Consider the following 22505-nt stretch of genomic DNA (forward strand, 5'->3'; position numbering starts at 1 on the left):
GTCTGGATTTCTAATTCCCAGCATGCTTTGCCATGACTCTCAAAGGGAGAGTAAAAGCTAAAATGAAGTGTTAAAAGTTTTTTTTGTATGCAAGATTAATGTTAGTGGGAGATTTACACTCTAAAAAATGCTGGGTTAAAAACAACCCAAGTTGGGTTGAATATGGACTTACCCAGCAATTGGGTTGTTTTAACCCAGCAATTGGGTTGTTTTAAGCAAACCCAACCGCTGGGTTAAAACAACCCAATTGCTGGGTTAAAAACAACCCAAGTTGGGTTGAATATGGACTAACCCAGCAATTGGGTTATTTTAAGCAAACATTCAACCCAACCGCTGGGTTAAAACAACCCAATTATTGGGTTAGTCCATATTCAACCCAACTTGGGTTGTTTTAACCCAGCATTTTTTAGAGTGTATTCAATCCAACTTGGGTTGTTTTTAACCCAGCATTTTTTTAGAGTGTATTCAACCCAACTTGGGTTGTTTTTAAATCAGCATTTTTTTGAGTGTATTATGAAATTTTCATGAAAATTACACTCTAAAAAATGCTGGGTTAAAAACAACCCAAGTTGGGTTGAATATGGACTAACCCAGCAATTGGGTTGTTTTAAGCAAACATTTAACCCAACCAATGGGTTAAAACAAGCCAACTGCTGGGTTAGTCATATTCAATCCAACTTGGGATGTTTTTAACCCAGCATTTTTTTTTAGTGTATTCTGACATTTTCATGAAAATTACACTCTAAAAAATGCTGGGTTAAAAACAACCCAAGTTGGGTTGAATATCGACTTACCCAGCAATTGGGTTGTTTTAAGCAAACCCAACCCAATTATTGGGTTGTTTTAACCCAGCCTTTTTTAGAGTGTAGTGGTGTTTAAATGCACTTTATATTAGGTGGCCTTAACTACTATGTACTTACATCAAAAAATAAGTACAATATACTTACTGTGTTCATATTGTATTGGAAAACACCTTTACTGATATTGAGGTGGGATACGGGTAGGGTTAGGGACAGGTGTGGTGGTGTGGGTAAGTTTAAGGGTAGGGTTAGGGACAGGTGTGGTGGTATGGGTAAGTTTAAGGGTAGGGTTAGGGACAGGTGTGGTGGTATGGGTAAGTTTAAGGGTAGGGTTAGGGACAGGTGTGGTGGTGTGGGTAAGTTTAAGGGTAGGGTTAGGGACAGGTGTGGTGGTATGGGTAAGTTTAAGGGTAGGGTTAGGGACAGGTGTGGTGGTTTGGGTAAGTTTAAGGGTAGGGTTAGGGACAGGTGTGGTGGTTTGGGTAAGTTTAAGGGTAGGGTTAGGGACAGATGTGGTGGTTTGGGTAAGTTTAAGGGTAGGGTTAGGGACAGGTGTGGTGGTGTGGGTAAGTTTAAGGGTAGGGTTAGGGACAGGTGTGGTGGTTTGGGTAAGTTTAAGGGTAGGGTTAGGGACAGGTGTGGTGGTTTGGGTAAGTTTAAGGGTAGGGTTAGGGACAGGTGTGGTGGTTTGGGTAAGTTTAAGGGTAGGGTTAGGGACAGGTGTGGTGTTTTGGGTAAGTTTAAGGGTAGGGTTAGGGACAGGTGTGGTGGTATGGGTAAGTTTAAGGGTAGGGTTAGGGACAGGTGTGGTGGTGTGGGTAAGTTTAAGGGTAGGATTAGGGACAGGTGTGGTGGTTTGGGTAAGTTTAAGGGTAGGGTTAGGGACAGGTGTGGTGGTGTGGGTAAGTTTAAGGGTAGGGTTAGGGACAAGTGTGGTGGTGTGGGTAAGTTTAAGGGTAGGGTTAGGGACAAGTGTGGTGGTGTGGGTAAGTTTAAGGGTAGGGTTAGGGACAGGTGTGGTGGTGTGGGTAAGTTTAAGGGTAGGGTTAGGGACAGGTGTGGTGGTGTGGGTAAGTTTAAGGGTAGGGTTAGGGACAGGTGTGGTGGTATGGGTAAGTTTAAGGGTAGGGTTAGGGACAGGTGTGGTGGTGTGGGTAAGTTTAAGGGTAGGGTTAGGGACAGGTGTGGTGGTTTGGGTAAGTTTAAGGGTAGGGTTAGGGACAGGTGTGGTGGTTTGGGTAAGTTTAAGGGTAGGGTTAGGGACAGGTGTGGTGGTATGGGTAAGTTTAAGGGTAGGGTTAGGGACAGGTGTGGTGGTGTGGGTAAGTTTAAGGGTAGGATTAGGGACAGGTGTGGTGGTTTGGGTAAGTTTAAGGGTAGGGTTAGGGACAGGTGTGGTGGTGTGGGTAAGTTTAAGGGTAGGGTTAGGGACAAGTGTGGTGGTGTGGGTAAGTTTAAGGGTAGGGTTAGGGACAAGTGTGGTGGTGTGGGTAAGTTTAAGGGTAGGGTTAGGGACAGGTGTGGTGGTGTGGGTAAGTTTAAGGGTAGGGTTAGGGACAGGTGTGGTGGTGTGGGTAAGTTTAAGGGTAGGGTTAGGGACAGGTGTGGTGGTATGGGTAAGTTTAAGGGTAGGGTTAGGGACAGGTGTGGTGGTATGGGTAAGTTTAAGGGTAGGGTTAGGGACAGGTGTGGTGGTGTGGGTAAGTTTAAGGGTAGGGTTAGGGACAGGTGTGGTGGTGTGGGTAAGTTTAAGGGTAGGGTTAGGGACAGGTGTGGTGGTTTGGGTAAGTTTAAGGGTAGGGTTAGGGACAGGTGTGGTTGTGTGGGTAAGTTTAAGGGTAGGGTTAGGGACAGGTGTGGTGGTGTGGGTAAGTTTAAGGGTAGGGTAAGGTGTAAGGGAAGTGTCAACTGTGTAATTATATGCAACTACAGAAATTAATTACAGATGTAATTACATGCAGGTATTTAAAAAAAATTAAGTACAATGTAAAAACATGTATGTACACAATAAGTGCATTGTATCAAATGATTAATTTAAATGTTAGTACATAGTAAGGCCACCTAATATAAAGTGTGTCTGCTATGCTAATTTAGAAGAGTTTCTTTGATGTTGGTGACGAGTGGAGCATGAGCTTGGTTTGAGAACAGATACAGTTGTGGTAAAATTTTAGTTTTGAGTAAAAACATAGTATTAATCTCATGAATTGTCATGTGTAGCTTTATGCTAATTGTAGGTATAATTCACCTCTATTATCCAGATATGATTGTATTTCGTGATGCGTGTTGTCAAAAGAATTCACGTAAACCAAGTAAAGTAAAATAGGAATGGTATGTTGTGCTAACAAATGCTTAGTTAGTATAATTCACTTACACAAGAGTTCTAGTAACTAAAAAGAACTGTGGAGAGTACTTGATCTTTTACTTTAGATTTACTCTTGACTTAGTATAGCTACCATTGTTGTTACCATTGTTGTGTTTTGCTGAATGTTGATGTGTGTGTGACTCAAGTATGGTCAACTGCTAGATATTGTTACAAATATAGAGGGATTATATCAACCCATTTAAAAGTTCCACAGGTGTTTATGACGTAAATGTGTTAGCAATAAAATTGTAAACGATCAATAAAATTGTAAACAATCATTATATGACAAAGTTAATTTTAAAAGATGATCTTAATTTCTGACTAAATCATTAACTATAGTTAATTATTCAGTCAGAAGCCAGGTTAAAAGCAACCTATTTATTACTTCTCTTCCTTTGAAACCAAATAACTGTGATCTCTTGTTGCATCACTATATCAGAAAGAGTTATAAATAATATAATAATATAAATGTTCCAAGTGCCCAACCAAAGTGAACACTGATCACCATAATGATGAGGCGGTTTTTTTTGTGCTTGACAAAATGGCACTCAAACCAATCAATTAATCTTAACTTGGTTTTTCTGAGTAAACAAGGAATAGTATGTGAATAGTACGGATTACTAGATTTTTACAATTAAGTTAAGACACTAAGTAAAGTGAACTATCTGTTCAACTAGTAACTAGTGAATCACTGTTGCATTTTATATTGTACACTGTAAAAAATGATTGTGATTTTAACGGTATTTTACTGTAAAAATGCTACGGTGAAAAACAGTTAATTGGTTAACAGAAAGTATCCGTACTATATCCGTACTATTACTTTTTTGCAGTAAGTAGTAGTGTAACTAATTACTAATAAGATTTCAGGGTAACACTTTATTTTACAATGTCCTTAACATAGTACAATAAAGTGTTACCCTGAAATCTTATTAGTAATTAGTTACACTACTACTTACTGCAAAAAGGTAATAATATGTTATACTAGTAACGCATTACTGTCTAATTGTTTGAAATCCAGACAATAGTAGACTGTTGCCATTATTCAGGCAGACTGATTTGCTTACTATTTACTTGTTACTTTTGTTTACATAAACACAGTGTCCTAACCAGGTGTAACGGGATAAACCAACAGTATTTTTTTATTTTTTATTAATTAATTTATTTATTTTTATGTATGTATTTTTTTTTTATGTATTTATTACATTTTTATTTATTTGTTTATTTACTTATTTATTATTATTATTATTATTATTATTATTATATTTTTATTCTAATGTTTTTATTATAATTTTTTTTTTTTTTTTTTTTTTGAACAGGACATTTTCTAATTTGTTCGGTTTCGATTTCTGTGGCATTCTGTGCACGCTCTTATCAAATCTTCTGATTGGCAGCGACTGTCAAACATTAAAATAAATCACTAGCATCAATAATTCCCAGAAGCGCTAACATGATTTCTTCTCCTGAAATGAAATTGCTTTATTCCAAGTCTTTTACTCGGTGCTAATTCACCTTATTATTATGGTTGACTACTCATTTGAAGGTAAAGAGAGATTATTCTATGTTAAGAAGCAACTGGGTCATGTGTGGATTTATATAAGATTTGTGAACATTGGTCTTTGAATCCATTCTCTAACAGTCTTTGAAGTTTATGACAAGTTTAAAGGTTAATATTATTAAATCAAAACTGCAATGTCCTGAGGATATTATGCATAGGCGTTTATAAATATTTCAGCCTCGCTGTGAGCTCATTAGCATAAACAAAAGAAATTCTGTCCATGTGACACACATTAGCTGACACATGCATATTTGAACACACACACACACACACACGCGCGTTTAAAACCCTTCCCGCATCCTAACATGTTGCTGACCTAATCCATTTTTTTTAAGCGGAGATAACCAGCAGCTCTGCTCACACATGATTTGCGTATGCAGAGTGTGTGTTCTGCTGGTGGCTTATAATGCTGCTGCTCTCTCCAGGCCCACAAGGAGAGGTGAAGACCAAATGTCTTCTTTCCGTGCACACGTCAGCATTGGGGATTATTCTGGAGCTTAAAGAAAGCCAGGAAGAAATAACGTGCAATAATATGAGCGTTTGGAGAATACAGGCTCATAAACATTGCCACATACAATTAGTTTCACTCTATGTTTTGTTATATTTTAGCCATGTTGTCATAAGCATTGATCTTTTTAAATTATAAACCTGTTGCCTTGTGTTATAGGTTAGAGATCAGTTTGTGTCACTGAAGGCGTTATGGGGTTGAGTTCAGCCTTTGTTTCTCCATATAACAAAATACATATTTTAAAAAGTCTCTTCTGCTCACCTAGGCTTCATTTATATGATCAAGAATACTGTAAAATCTGTAATATTGTGAAATATTATTACAAATAAAAATAGCTGTTTTCTATTTGAATATATTGTAAAATATAATTTATTTCTGTTATGCAAATCTGAATTTTCAGCATCATTACTCCAGTCTTCAGTGTCACATGGTCCTTCAGAAATCATTCATAAATCATAAATAAAATATTGAGGACTGTAATAATGAGGACCAGACTTTAACATTACAATTGTATCAACATATTTTAATTTATTTTATTTTATTTTATTTTATTTTATTTTATTTTATTTTATTTTATTTATTTTATTTTATTTTATTTTATTTTATTTTATTTTATTTTATTTTATTTTATTTTATTTTATTTTATTTTATTTTATTTATTATTTTATTTATTATTTTATTTATTATTTTATTTTATTTATTTATTTATTTATTTATTTATTTATTTATTTATTTATTTATTTATTTATTTATTTTATTTTATTTTATTTTATTTTATTTTATTTTATTTTATTTTATTTTATTTTATTTATTTTATTTTATTTTATTTTATTTTATTTTATTTTATTTTATTTTATTTTATTTTATTTTATTTTATTTTATTTTATTTTATTTTATTTTATTTTATTTTATTTTATTTTATTTTATTTTATTTTATTTTATTTTATTTTATTTTATTTTATTTTATTTTATTTTATTTTATTTTATTTTATTTTATTTTATTTTATTTTATTTTATTTTATTTTATTTTATTTTATTTTATTTTATTTTATTTTATTTTATTTTATTTTATTTTATTTATTTTATTTTATTTTATTTTATTTTATTTTATTTTATTTTATTTTATTTTATTTATTTTATTTTATTTTATTTTATTTTATTTATTATTTTATTTTATTTTATTTTATTTTATTTTATTTTATTTTATTTTATTTTATTATTTTATTTTATTTTATTTTATTTTATTTTATTTTATTTTATTTATTTTATTTTATTTTATTTTATTTTATTTTATTTTATTTTATTTATTTTATTTTATTTTATTTTATTTTATTTTATTTTATTTATTATTTTATTTTATTTTATTTTATTTTATTTTATTTTATTTTATTTTATTTTATTTTATTTTATTTTATTTTATTTTATTTTATTTTATTTTATTTTATTTTATTTTATTTATTATTTTATTTTATTTTATTTATTTGTTTGTTGGTTTGATTATTGGGTTGTTTGTTTATTAATTTTATTGTATTTAGTTATTTATTTTTATTTTTTATTATTTTTTTATTATAAAAACATAGCATTTTTTTGTGAGTAAATATTAGGGAACTATTAGAGTAATTTCTTTGACATGCCTTTCAAGAAGTCATCGGGGTGGCAGTTTTACTGTCACAATAGTCACAAAATGAACAGTGAGTGCTGAAACCTTCCTAACGTGATATAAGGGTGATATGTGCGTAAGATCTTTCATTTCTAACTGATGGTTATGTTTTCTCTCTTTGCTCTCTACAGGTTAACGGGTTTCCAAATCCCTCCTCCCATCACAAGCACTGGGTCTGTATTCTCCCTGAGACTCACCAGTGACTTCGCTGTGAGCGCGCACGGCTTCAAAATCTATTATGAAGGTAAAGATTCCAGTCTATTCTACATCTTGTTACACCACATTGTCATTTATTGCGTATATCAGATTCAGATGAAATCTGCGGCATTAATTAAGAGCTGCCCTGCTTGGCGAGTTAAAGGCGATCTGTGCCAATCATAATTGTGTTTATTAAACCTCAATGAAGAGGTGGCGTCTGATTAAAGACCTCATCAGTCCCTATTAAACCTCATCAAATTACTGTCTTTTAGACACTTGCATCAAATTCCAGGAAGATGGCTTAGTGCATTATATCACTATTTCATTAATTTAGCATGTTAACTAATGGATAGTGAAGGGTACATGCCGTCTTTCTCTTTATTGCATTAGTCTTGGGTTTTTTCCAGTTGCTTGGCTGTGCTTTTGAGCCTCCTAGTCTTATTTATGACCTCCAGGCTGAGGGTTGGTTTGTTTGTTTATGTCTGTATCCAGGGCTTGACATTAACATTTTAGCTCAGCAGTCGCTGTGGCTAGTGGTTTTCCAAAGTTACTGTTTACTAGACATCATTTTGACATCGATACCATGGAGAAAAACTGCCATATGATATTTTTAATATTATCTCATTATTTGTCAGCAGGAATATTAGACTGCTGTCACTTTAAGAGCTGACGCACGGATCTATTATACTGTTACACATGCGTTTTCTTTCTCAACTGTTTACATTCACTTAAAGGATTAGTTCACTTTTAAATAAACTTTTGCTGATAATTTACTCACCCCCATGTCATCCAAGATGTCCATGTCTTTCTTTCTAAAGTCGAAAAGAAATTAAGTTTTTTGATGAAAACTTTCCAGGGTTTTTCTCCATATAGTGGACTTCAATGGGCTCCAAACGGTTCAAGGTCCAAATGACCGTTTCAGTGCAGCTTCAAAGGGCTTTAAACGATACCAGACGATGAATAAGGGTCTTATCTAGCCAAACGATCAGTTTCTGCGAGAAACCGAGCAGTATTTATGCTATTATTTTACCTCTTATCAGACGAACGTGATTGTCTCTGAGCTCCTCCTCCTGAGCTAAGTGAGGTCAAAATACGAGCGTGGTCATAGATGTATACGTAGATGCCTCATTAGCACATGCACGGATCAGTAGAATGAGGCATCTACGATCGATATATCTATGACCACGCTCGTATTTTGACCACACTTAGCGGAAGTTATGGCTGAGCTCAGAGATGATCACGTTCGTCTGATAAGAGGTAAAATAATAGCATAAATACTGCTCGGTTTCTCGCAGAAACTGATCGTTTGGCTAGATAAGACCCTTATTCATCGTTTGGTATCGTTTAAAGCCCTTTGAAGCTGCACTGAAACTGTCATTTGGACCTTGAACCGTTTGGAGCCCATTGAAGTCCACTATATGGAGAAAAACCCTGGAAAGTTTATATCAAAAAACTTAATTTCTTTTCGACTGCAGAAAGAAAGACATGGACATCTTGGATGACATAGGGGTGAGTAAATTATCAGCAAAAGTTTATCTAAAAGTGAACTAATCGTTTAAAACAGAACTGACTATTTATGTGAATACTCGCCAAGGCCGGCGCTTTGACATTATTTTGTGTGTGTTTGACTGTTTAAGTGCAATTAGCAGCGAAAAATACCTCAATTTAGTTTTGAGAGGCGGCTCTATGTGCGCACGCATTGGGTGTGAGAACAAAATCTACAGGAAGGAGTAAAATTATGCACAATACGCGCATAATATATATATTATGAATTTTCATTTCAGTGCATCACTATCTGTAACAATAGCACAGTAAGAACAATATTCATCCGGAGCAAATGAAACAAGCGAGTCAACACGCTGTCGGAGAGATGAGAAAACAAGAAAACGCAGCTGGTATCGGTTGTGTCTATTCTGTAGAAAATGATTATTGGAAGCGTTTGAGATATTTCAGTATCAATATGAATCGAAAAATAGATACTTTTGCCAACACTACATTTCACTTTGTTTATTTTAGGTGCCAAAGTGATGTGAATGGGAAAGCCATAATGCCAGAATAAAGGTTAATAATGGCTGAACACAAACAAAAGAATATTGAAGATTAGTTCTCACACCGGCAGAGGTGTGAAAGGTTCGTCAAGTGAGAACAATAGAAACGTGAATGGAGCAGCTCACCTCGCCAGACATTAGACAATAGACAGCAAGTGGGTGTTTATGGGGAAATAAAATATTATATTAGCATCTTATCAGCCTTCTCTAAAAACTCACATGACATGGGCTTAGAAAATGTTTCATAAAATTCATTGTTTTAGAGATAACATCCTTAGATTTGAAATGAAGCATGAGGGGACTTGTGGCTTCAGCTTCATTGTGTTTCTATCTATATATTTTTATTTTAAAGGAACACACTGACTTTTTGGGACTTTAGCTTATCCACTGTATCCCCAAGAGTTAGATAAATCCATCCATACCATTCTCATCTCCGTGCGTGCCATAACTGACGCACCCACAGCTAGCCTAGCTTAGCACAAAGACTGGAGGTAAATGGCTCCAGCTAGCCTACTGCTCAACAAGTGACAAAATAACGCCAATATTTTCTTATTTACATGTTGATATTGATGCAATGATATTGCACAGCGCCTGGAAATAGTCTCCAGCACGCTCTCTGTGCTAGCAGGTTGTCACGTTGGTTATGTTGATGGAAGTTAGCCTATTTTCAGGCGATGTGTAATATCATTGAGCCGCTGCACTTATGGTAAGGCACAAAGCTCCTTGATCATTACGCAGGAATGAGAGAATAGTTCCTAGCCATATCGGTCTAGAAAATCACTTTTCATTTTCCGTCGGTCTTAGTACACCATGTAACTACACACATCACAACATGTAAATAGGAAAATGTTGGCGTTATTTTGTCACTTATTGAGCAGTAGGCTAGCTGGAGCCATTTACCTCCAGTCTTTGTGCTAAGCTAGGCTAGCGGTGGGTGCGTCAGTTATGGCACACACAGAGATGAGAATGGTGTGTATGGACTTCTCTAACTCTGGGGGATACGCTGAAGTATCAAGCTAAAGTCTGCGTGTTCCTTTAATGTTTGAGCTTAGTCTTGAACTGTAAACTCTCAAGTGTTGGATTTCTAAATATATGTTGGTTATGTGTCTATTCAGAATGATTTTGGGTATGTCATATATGCCCCATTTACCAAAAAAAGAGGGGGGGGGGGGTTGTAGAAAAAATCACCCGCCAAAGTGGCTGGTAGGTGTGACTGCTTACACACCACTGCTGAATGTGAATGTCAAGCCCTGCATGTATGTATGTATTTAAATACTCAGCCTGTAAATAAATACATACATTGATTGATATTTTCTGCTATGCATTACTTTGTTTTATCCATATGAATTTATATGACACTATCTGTCCATTACATGCCTTCATAAGATGCGTATATTAACTTTGGATTTGGGCTTTTATCTTCTTTACTTATCAGAGTGTTTGTCGGCTTGATAAATGTGAGGAAATACGTTCACTAATACACTAATACACATATTAGCTCTGGGAGTGAGACGATGAGTGTGGTCTTGTTGGTTGTTTGTGTCTTTCATTGCCTGATCTGAGTCACATGAAGAAGGCTGCGTCAGCCTGAAGCATCATTTACTGTTGTTTCAGGGTCTCGGCCTGCTTGACTCCCCTTCCCTTTGATTCATTTTTGGAGGGAAAAAGTGTCTCACTACTGCAACGTCACACTTCTTTTCTCAGAAAGCTGTGGGCCTTAATTCTCTCGTCTACGCAGCTTAAGGAAAAGTGATTGTTAGTGCATAAGAAGTCAAATTTGGCTTAATTAAACAGGGATTTATCAGTGCAATTTCAGACTGGGTTGTTTAAACAAAGCTGCTTGGAATTTTTGGAATGTTTTTAAATTATTATTATTTATTTTTGGTGCCATTAATAGTGCACTTAAAATGTGCCATTTGAGGATTTCAATGTGCATTTTGTCTTTCTAAACATAGATGTACTATTGTTATTACGACTATCATTGTGATATTATGAATCTTTTCACTGGGAGTTTAACTGATGCTCTCAAAGTCACAGTATAACGCACTTGTGATTTTTATGGAGGCTTTTAACCATGATTTTACTGAGCAGTTTATTTTCTTCCTTCTTTTAAAATATGCTTATAAAAGACCCAAGTACAGTGACTGACCTTCATGCATGAGAATGTAATCTTCATGTAGAGAAAATAATCTTGATATGAGACTCCCAGTGATAAACAGTGTGTGTTGTGTTCTGATTAGCCCCGCCCACAGTGACATTTAATTGGTTCAAATCACGGCTGCGTTCAGCCCCGATAAAACATTGCAAAATGTTTTTTAAACTGAAATGGTGGTGCGTTGAACACCCTGTTCTGATGACACAAGAGTTGCAACTATGGCAGCTGAGAAGGCCATTCTTTAATAATTTTCGGAGCCTGATGAAATCGGTATATATACATGTTTAATACTGCACAACACGCTCAATGCTACAGTCACTGCCCTTGCTGTCCAGAATAAAAGAGTGAAGGGATTTGTGGAAACTGTGGTTCCGAATTATTGTGATCCACCATTTGAGCATTTGACCGTTTGAGCTTGAACGTGCCCCACATATCTGTATCATCAGCTAGTTTTGATTGGCTTGGATTTTGTCATGTAATGCTGAAATTTAGCCCTCATTGAGGGCAGGCAAATTACTTGCCTCTTGATAGTTAGTGAACATTGTCCGTCTGATGCATAGAAAACAACCAGTGATCATAACTTATAATAATGTGCTGTTTGTATTTGCGCCAAAAACTCAAAAATCAGGAGATATTCAACATCAAGCAGAAATTCAGCTGGAGACGTGAAGTACGTGCTTTCCTGCATGTTTGCATAATCAAATGTTTCATAACGTGGACAGCAGTTCGGTATGCGTAGCCTCATCAAGCCGTCTGTCCCAGAAATGCTTGGTTGAATAAACTTTCCTGCAGAGCAGAGTTCCTGGTATGATCTTAATGATTCAACATGGGTGGATGGAGGATGAGCTTAGTCAATGACTAGATAGATGGATGGGAGTGTTTCTTGAGAGGATGTGGATTCATTCACTTGCACATTTTGGCCCCTTCAAGAACTCTGGAGAGTCGATGTAGGGATGTATGCCAGCTCTTTATTTTCATCAAACATTTAAGCAATCTTTATTTTACATGAGTAGCTGTACCCGAGTTCAGCTACTAAAACTCAACAGTCATGTGGGTGTTCGCTTGCATTGTGAGCAATGCCACTCGACCTCTCTGTCCCTCCTCATCTGCCTCTGAATTAAACATTGGCAAAAGCATGATAAATGTTAGGCAGTCTTCCAAACAATTAATAGAGCTTATTAAAGAGCTTTAAATATTGCTCCACTCTTCAGTGTCACATGATCCTTCAGAAATCATTGTAATATGCTGATTTGCTGATCAATAAACCTTTCTGATTATTATTATCAATGTTGTAAACAGTTGTGCTGCATCATAAATGAATAAAACGTTTACAGAAAGAACAGCATCAATGTGAAATATCAATGTTTTGTATCATTATAAATATATTTAATGTCACTTTTGATCAATTTAATGTATCCTTGCTAAATGTAAAGCAGAACTTTTAGTTTGCATACATTTGAATTAATCTTACGCGGTAAAAAAAAAATTCAGGTCTCCAATTGAAAATGTTCTAGTGACCAATCACATCTAAAAATTTCAGTTGGCCAAATTGAATTTCTGTGAATTGATGCAATTTAATAAATTAAAATTAAAGAAATTCAATTTGCCCAACTAAAAAATGTAGATGTGATCGGTCACTAGAAAATATTTTTGAAATATTTGAGTAAGCTAATTCAAACATTTAACTTAAAATGATCATGTAATCTCAATTTAAATATTTTTAGTAGTGGAAACTTGGCTAGCTTTAACTAGCTAATTTAATAAATACTACCTTGTTAATTAGTGACACAATGCTTTGATAGTATTATCATAGCATAGCAAGTCACCCTTCGCCGCAAGTTTGATTGACAGGCGATCTGACCAATCGCATCACCGAATCTGCCGGTTTGTCCTACAAAGCAGTCAGAAGAGTTAGTAGATTAACGTCGGTGGACTTGAACTTGGAGCAACAGTAACTAAAGGGGGCGGGTCTTTGCGAACGGTCAATTGCGGAATGAGTGCGCCAATATAATACATTTAACATCTGTTCTCAAACCAAGCTCGTGCTCCACTCGTCACCAACATAACAGAAACTCTTCTAAACTAGCATAACAAAACATTAAACACTACTAAATCTCCCAATTAATATTAATCTTGCACCAAAATTATATAACACATTATATAACAATTTTAGCATTAACTCTCCCTTTTGAGTGTCATGGCAAAGCATGCTGGGAATTAGAAATCAAAGCCCAGTTTCAGATAAATTTAAGTTAGTCTAAATTAAAAGAAACAAGTTCATAAAACTCAAAACAATGAAACAATTCAGATTACTTAAAATGTGTCAGTTTTGTGAACTCAAAAGTAAAATGAAGTTCTAAATACTCATAAAGTAAATTTGATTGAACTCATTTGTTTAATTTGAGTTGGCTCTACTCAAACCAATTAATTAGTATGAGCGTTGGGGTTCACAGTGTGATTTTTGCGTTGTTCCATAAATTTAGAATCAATTTTAAGGATGAAAGTTATTGGTGAATCATGATTTGCTTATGAAAACATCCATACACAGATTTCACATGCAAATTCTCTTCATGAATGAGAGGAATGAGTTTTTTGCACTGCTGAGGAAGTCTTGAGAGTTGTTGTCCATGGTGTTTAACTCTTTCCCCGCCATTGACGTACATTTCCGGCTTTCCGTGTTTTCACTGTTATACGGTAGGGGGCGCTATTACGCATCTTCTGAAAGAGTACAGAATCTCCAGATCAAAACACGTGAAGAAAAAGCAGAAACAAGCAATAGCATATGTAAGCAGATGCATATGTAAAATAACGCGTTCATCAACATTAAACAGCAAATAAATCAAAATGCCTAATGTTACTGAATGAAATGTCGACCCAGGACGAGCTACAGGACTGTGAAGCTTTGGGGGTGTTGATGGACTCTGTGTTTTGATCATCGTTCTGATTCCCATCCAGATGTAGTCTTTGACAAAAATGCATTTTTCTCAACTTTGAATGCATAAAACAATTTGTTTGTTTGTTTGTTTAGAAGCAGAGAGTCTGTTCTTTCTTTTGATATATTGCATGTTCAGATATTCATACAACAAAATATTCTGTCTGGGGGGGAAGAAACTTTTGTGAAAATTATCAAAAATGCTGGCGCTGACTGGCAACTTTTTTTTTTTTAAACGCTGACAGGAAAAGAGTTAATGGACAGTTTCCTGGTTTCCTGTCGACTAGTGACAGTGTGTTCTGGGATTGCATTCCCTCTTTTATCCTGTGGCGTACAACAAATGGATCGAGATATTCTTGTCTTCTTGCACCATGGACCACCAGCGATTGCGTGATTCTCTCCAAGCGTCTCTTGCATTCAGATGGGAAATGTTGAATACGTTTAAAAACAGATGACGGAAGGAGAAAAACATGCACAAACAGCTAAAATAACTTACGTGTGTTTCCTGAAGGATTCTGAAATCCTTCTTTTTCCGAAGCGTGACAAATACACAGTTATCTAAGGGCGGCGTGGGTGTAGAACATGTTGATTTCAAAGACACTACTCTGTCACTGGGGAAACTAGCTTCTCTGAGAGGAAGTCAGCAGTTCTACTCCTGCTCCTGTAAACACATGCCTGAAGCTATTGTTCTCATGAGGGCCGGCACAGGTAGAATATATCTTACAACATCCACGCGGAGTCTGGCAACCTCGAGAAGCTCTCTTGAGCTGAAGCAAATCACTGTAGTTCACTGCTTCGCTCCTAAAGAAGAACCTTTTGCACGTCTACAGGACCTCAGAGACCTTCTGAACGTAGAGGTTTTCGTTCAGTATATGAATATTAAAGTGTGCTTTATTATTAATGGTGCACGCTAGCTTTATTAAAAATGTATTCTGAGCTAAAAGGGATATCTAAGCAAGTGTTTTTGCGTTCCCTGTGGTTTATAGTTCTCCTGTAAAAACAACATTTTCATGTAATGTCGTTGAAAAACCTCTTCGCCAGTAGGAATGTTAGATTCCGATTCCAGATTTTTGTGTTGCTTCCAGACTAATTTTCACTTTTTTTTTAATGAAGTGAGATAATAAACAGTGACATACAGATTATGCTTTACACTATTATGATTGATAGTATGAATGTAAAAATATTGTTTAGCTGCTGTTGTCCACCTTGTTGGCTGAGGCTATTTACACTAACTCCATCCACATTAGCGATAGTGTTGGGGTAAGACGCGTGGCAGAATTTTTTTTTACCTAAAATGGCCCGAGTTGGTGGCCAAACTCGCTCTTACTCCCTTTTCCCATCACACTTCAGATCGGAAAGGCATTTATTTTCAATACAAATTAAGAAAATATTCAAAAAGGGTAAATAAAGTGTGTTTAATAATAAAGTGTTTATCGGCTAGGGGTTAGGGGTCGGTGTAGGGAGGCTTTATTGTCCCAATAATGCGGCATCCGTATAATAATTTTAATAAATATAATAATTTACACTCTGTTATTATTATTATAGTTTAATGTACAACAACACTGAGGTGTAAATAGTATCTGCCACTATTTATAAGTTTAAATAGCATTTAACTATGATTTACACTTATTGTAAAGAAAATAGTTTAAATAGAATCTATTGCTATAAGAAAATATGCTATTTTGATTTGGTTTATGGCGTTTTGACTTTGAATGAATCTGTTGAGTGAACAATCGAAAGAATCAGTGATATACTGTATACTCAAAGATATGCCACCTACTGGCGTAATCAAAGAAAAGAAAAAGTAATTTTGAATCTGATTGAATATTTTTGCTGACCCATTAGAAAAACACTAAATTCAGTGCGATAAATCAAATTCCCTTCTAATCCCTAAAAATCTAGGTAACGCACAGTCATGCTTTAATATGTTCGGTTAGGTTCAAAGAAACATTTATTTTTGGGTTTGACTCCAGATCTATTTGTTATGGACATTCTATGCTTTCAATAATTTGATTTATTTTCTTTCCTGGCTAATATACACTATATTGCCAAAAGTTTTGGGACATCTTCCTTTACATGCTCATGAACTTTATTGACATCCCATTCTTATTCCGTAGGGTTTAATATGGAGTTGGCCCACCCTTTGCAGCTCTAATGTGGCGTTCACACCTGACGCGATTCGCGCGAATAATTCGCGCTAATCGCGCGAAGGTGGACGCGTGTACATTTTGAGTTTACTCGCGCGAATCGCGCGTGAAATTCGCGCGAATCGCGTGTGACATTTACTGCACAACAGATGCGAATTCGCGTCATGGGCGGGGCTTCCGCCAGCAGCTCGTCTCGTTGAGAAATGGCTGACATGGGCTGTGTTTACATGTCTTTTTTTTTGTTCATATCTACTGTTAATGTGTGACAAAACGTAGTTTTAAGACTTTTTCAGTCGATAATGTAGTTGTTTAAAGCTCAAATCTGTGGTTTATTTACATAAACAGTGCCTATTTGAACATTTTATCTGCCGTTGTCGGAGCTGTGAGCTCCAGCGGACAGCGCGCTCAGCGCACGTGAAAGCCGGCGAGGGCAACCTTTCCTCGGCCAGTCCTTCTGCCGTCTCCCGCTGGCTCTGATGTCTCTGTGGTGTGTCTCGAGCTATAATTCGTCTTGTAACGGCCGATCTTTGGTCTCATGGATCTATAATTTGTTCCCTGGCAAATCGTTTAGGCTGAGGGCAAAGAGAAGTTTCATTACTTTATATTTTTAGGCTATAACTGTACGTTGCAGTTGTAACGTTAGCCTACTAGCACTGACTTTGAATGTTTGACTGCATTGTTGCTTTGTTTCATGTATAGCTTGTTATACATTACTGATACTTTTGTATTATTGATCATACATAAACTTGCATTTAACAAAAAGAGACTGGGTTGTGTTTCATGTAATTTAATGTTATCACAGTGATAATCATATTGTCTGAACCAGATATCAATATACAGATTTTCTCTTCATTGTTGTCACTACTAGAGCAAGCTCCTGATTGGTTAACGCGGCGCGAAATATCCGCCAAAGTTCAGATTTTTCAACTTGAGCGTTTCGCGCGATTCACGCAATTCGCGCGAATCGCGCGTTCAAAACGCTCAAGTCGCGTCCTTCTCGCCGCCTCAATCGCGCGAATCGCGCGAATCTCGCCGCCTCATTCGCGCGAATCGCGCCGCAGAATGCCATTTCGCGTCTCTGCATTGACTTAACATGTAAATCACTCGCGCGAATCGCGCGAATCGCGTCCGGTGTGATCGCACCATAACAGCTTCAGCTCTTCTGGGAAGGCTTTCCACAAGGTTCAGGAGTGTGTTTATGGGAATTTTTGACCTTTCTTCTAGATGCGCATTTGTGAGGTTACTGATGTTAAACGAGAAGGCCTGGCTCTCAGTCTCCGCTCGAATTCATCCTAAAGGTGTTCTATCAGGTTGAGGTGCAGGCCAGTCAAGTTCCTCCACACCAAACTCGCTCATCCATGTCTTTATGGAGCGACGCTTTGTGCGACAGGAAGGGGCCGTCCCCAAACTGTTCCCACAAAGTTGGGAGCGTGAAATTGTCCAAAATGTCTTGGTGTGCTGAAGCATTAAGAGTTCCTTTCACTGGAACTAAGGGGCCAAGCCCAACCCCTGAAAAACAACCCCACCCCATAATCCCCCCTCCACCAAACTTCACACTTGGCACAATGCAGTCAGGCAAGTCCTGTTCTCCTGGCAACCGCCAAATCCAGACTCGTCCATTGGATTGCCAGACAGCGAAGCGTGATTGGTCACTCCAGAGAACACGTCTCCACTGCTCTAGAGTACAGTTGCGGCGCGCTTTACCCCACTGCATCCCACGCTTTGCATTGCACCTGGTGATGTAAGGCTTGGATGAGCTGCTCGGCCATGGAAACCCATTCCATGAAGCTCTACACACTGTTCTTGAGCTCATCTGAAGGTCACAGAAGTTTGGAGGTCTGTAGCTGTTGACTCCGCAGAAAGTTGGCGACTTCTGCGCACTGTGACCCTCAGCATGCGCTGACCCCGCTCTGTGATTTTACGTGGCCCACCACTTCGTGACTGAGTTGCTGTTGCTCCCAATTGCTTCCACTTTGTTATAATCCCACTAACAGTTGAGCGTGGAATATTTAATAGTGGGGACATTTCCCGAATGGACTTATTGCACAGGTGGCAGCCTATCACGGTTCGCTGAGCTCCTGAGAGCGACCCATTCTCTCACAAATGTTTGTAGAAGCGTCTGTATTAGGGTTGGGTATCGTTTGGGTTTTTTTCGATTCCGGTGCCAAACCGATACTTTTAAAACGGTTCCGGTGCCTAAACGGTGCCTGAACCGATACTTTTTTTTTTTTTTTTTTATGGCCACAAAACGAGGTGGATAACATTAAATGGCTTTTTATTTATTTATTTATTTAAATTGAACCATTTATTAAAAGTTTAATGTATACTTAAATGTATGAATATAAATAAATACAAAACACAATTGACTTATTTACAAATTATAATTGACTTATTTACAAATTCACAGTAAAACCTAATAGCCACCTAACCCAACCACAACAAGCCTAATATAACTCTAAATAACAGTTACAGTAATAACAGCAGTTAGCCTAGTCTGTTTTCTCGGTATGCTACTAACCAGCTTCGAGCTTCAGCTTTATTTTGAAATATGATCATTTTGTCTGGCTAAATATTTTAGAACGCATCGCTTTAATGTTTCCATGACGACGCGTCATGTTTCTCACATGACACAGCAGCCGCAATAGCGCTGACAGCTCAGCTGTATCGGGTTTATTTCGTTTTTTCTTTTTATTCAAAATATTCACAAACTTCTTAACTGTGTCACGAACTATCTGATGTTCAAATGTGTGAGTCAATGTGTGTTAGTTGATCTATAAAGCGCAATGGGCGGCGCCATGTTAGTTTGCGCCTCAGAATCGGATCTGTCGGATTTACAACACTTGAGTTCATTCTCGTCTCACGAAATACATGAAAGTAAGTGACCAGTGAACTGGAAGAAGAATAGAGTAAACGATATAGCTACTATTTAATGTGCATGTATCTGATGTGAATAAAACATGTAACGTTAGTCAAATTATAACCGCCTGAAAGGATTGTCATTGCCGCTTTCATAGACATCAGTGTGTGTTTTTTGCTAGCTCTACTTATGAGCATTTAAATGTCTGAAACCTGGAATAAACATGATGTCGTTGAAAACACTGAATAGTTGTCATGAGTTGTGATGTGACCAGCGCTGGGCGTCTGTCTCTGGCTCGGTGCCAGCCAAAGCACCCGAAAGCACGTTTGAATTTTGGCACCGAAATGAGGAACCGAAATCTGCGTTCTGATTCGGTCCGGTACATACCGGTTATATAAGTACCGGTGCCATATTGGAACCGGATTTCGGTACCCAACCCTAGTCTGTATGCCTAGTGCTTGATTTATACACCTGTGGCCATGAAGTGATTGAACACCTGAATTCAGTGATTTGGAGGGGCGTCCCAATACTTTTGGCAATATAGTGTATATATAGTACTTCAGTATTTTTGCTTATCATTTTTTTTATCCCCCTCCAAATTCAGTGGGCCCAGTCGAGTTCTGTAGAAACGATCACAGTATATTAAACCTCTCAAAAACCTCCCATAGAAAATGTGCTCGCAGACTTCAGTCCCCAGGAATCCAGAAAATGCTGGATTGATTTTCATGAGGATGGCATGAGATTATTGCGTAGTGCTGACAAATCGTTTAACAGGACGCAGGCAGTTTAAAGCAAAAGCCTCGAGTGCTTCTTTTCCACCTTTCTAGCGGATGAAGTAGGATTTCTTTTTCTTTTCTGTGCATAACATGTAATGAGTTTACAGCTGTTTGCAAGCACATTCACTTAATCAGGAAGATCTGCGCCGTTGCCAAAGGTCCCAGGAAGTCATTGCTTTTTGTCTCCAGATTGTGTTTCCTTTTCAATTTGATGCTTTCCTGTTTGCCTGGAATATTTAATATCCTCGCTAATGACTATCCACCGCTGGCCTAACATGCATGTCTCCTCCAAGCGGAATTTCAGGTTGAAATTAATTGTATTAATTTACTCTGGCGTCTAACTTCAGGCTTATTTGTGAAGATCATTTCCCAGCGGTAATAGGGGCGCTGCTGCTTTATTAGGAGTGCTTCTGCTGACCTCTCCGGTCTCCTGTCACTTTATTTTGAGTGACAACAGACTGTCTCTCATACTTTATCATAATTAACAGTGAATTAATCAGAAGATGTTCAATAACCCGCCATCTGCAGCTAAAGTGTTTAGAGGAACAGACTGTTTGGGAATGCGGCAGTGCTCTGATGATGACTGACAATGGTTATGGGTATTTCTGGAGATATGACGACATTATTAAAGCGAAGAATTGTGAATGATAGGTTGATGGTTGATATCAGTTGTCACTGTGGCTCGATGGCTGCATGTATGCCAATCATGATATAGATTGCTTTTCCTTTTTTTAGATTGGGATAGGAGGGATTGGGGGGTTTTATGCATTATTCAGCAAGGATTGTATCAAAAATGTATCATGGTTTCCACAAAAAATATGAAGCAGCACAACTCTTTCAACATTGATAACCATCAGTTTCTTGAGCAGCAAATCCTCATATTAGAATGATTTCTGAAGGATCATGTGACACTGAAGACTGGAGTAATGATAATTTGATCGCCGAAATAAATTACATTTGATAATATTTCCAAAAGGAAAACAGTTATTTTAAATTGTAATAATATTTCACAATATTACTGTATTTTTTATTAAATAATTGCAGACTTGGTGAGCAGAATAATTAAACCGTTAACTTAGGATATTGAATGTGTTTAACAATATTTTGTATATGTTTAATGTTTCATTATAGCTTTCTAAAGAGTAGTCTGAAATCATGAAATGAATCGGTCATTTGCTTCTATTGAGAGCTGTTTTATACTGTAAAAATATTAATAATAATAATAATCATTTTAAATAATAAATACTTTTAAATCATTTTAAGGTTTATACATCTAATTGTACATTGTGATTGAAACAAAGATTATTTGAGTATGAGAATATTTACAAAAAATAAAATTTCAAAAATTAAAAGGTTATGGGGGGATTGTTTAGTCAATAATTCAAGAAAGTCCATATTTTAAAGCTCTTTCCAACTTGTACTCAGCCTTAAAACTAACATATAGTAGTTTTTGGGTTGTTTTAACCCAGTATATGGATTGTTTTAACCCAGCAATTGGGTTGTTTTAACCCAGCGGTTGGGTTAAATGTTTGCTTAAAACAACCCAATCGCTGGGTTAAAACAACCCAATTGCTGGGTTAAAACAACCCAATTGCTGGGCTAGTCCATTTTCAACCCAACTTGGGTTGTTTTTAACCCAGCATTTTTTAGAGTGTACGCTTAAGAGTAAAATGTACTCTTGCCGATGAGTACCGCCCCACTTCGAGCACTAATTAAGATAATATTTGAACAATTTGTTTTGTCTTTAGTGCAGTGAGAACATAGCCAGTCATGGTTGTCTTTATTGTGTGATGCTTAGGGTGAATTCAGGGTGATTGGGACATTTTGTCCTAGTCATCTTAATGGCAAAAACTGTCCAAATCACCCTGAATTCACCCTAATATTTTTCACACAATATATATTGGTATTTATACATAAAAATTATATCACTGCAATTTTCTTTTTGGAATGTTTGAAAACCTCTTGATTATTTGTCCAGAGATACACTCTAAAAATTGTTGGGTTGTTTCAACCCATGTTTGGGTCTAATGGACAAACCATAGACTGTAAAAAAAATATAGATGTAGTGTCCGTGACGTCACCCATAGGATTCTGAAGAGCAGTTTTGAAGCGTAAAGTAGGGTCGAGTTGGCCGTTGCCATCTTGGCAGAGCGTCATCGCGTGTCACTCCTGGATAATAGAAAATGGGCAAAGAGGCGGGACGTGGGCGGAGCTGAGGTGATGTGATGACTAACAGACAGCAGACAAACGACAATCCACCTGTCACTCAAAATGGCCACGCCCTTAATTATGCAGAACTTTAAGGCTTAATAGGCCTTTATCACACTTCCTATTTCCGGTAAGTGAAGCAGTGCACCGGTACTTCCGGTCCCATCGCGACGCAATCAAAACGTGGGTGTAGCTGCAGCGATCCGGTGCTCTAATACTAAATAATGACATCCTTACCTCAGATTTGACCATTTCCTGACACTAAAAGAATAGAGGAGAGCATGGGTGAGACTGATATG

General features: G+C 36.9%; 1 protein-coding gene across 1 annotated transcript in view; it reads left to right on the forward strand.

The window, feature by feature from the left end:
- The window catches only part of csmd3b (CUB and Sushi multiple domains 3b), a gene marked incomplete at its 5' end in the record, with an annotated part of 796761 nt that overhangs the window by 164145 nt on the left and 610111 nt on the right, over positions 1–22505 (forward strand). The window contains one exon of the mRNA XM_079829185.1: positions 7017–7129. Coding sequence (XP_079685311.1) covers positions 7017–7129 — 113 coding nt within the window. The remainder of the gene's footprint in view (positions 1–7016; positions 7130–22505) is intronic.

Source organism: Gobio gobio, assembly GCF_949357685.1.
Source record: "Gobio gobio genome assembly, chromosome: 11".
NCBI lineage: Eukaryota > Metazoa > Chordata > Actinopteri > Cypriniformes > Gobionidae > Gobio > Gobio gobio.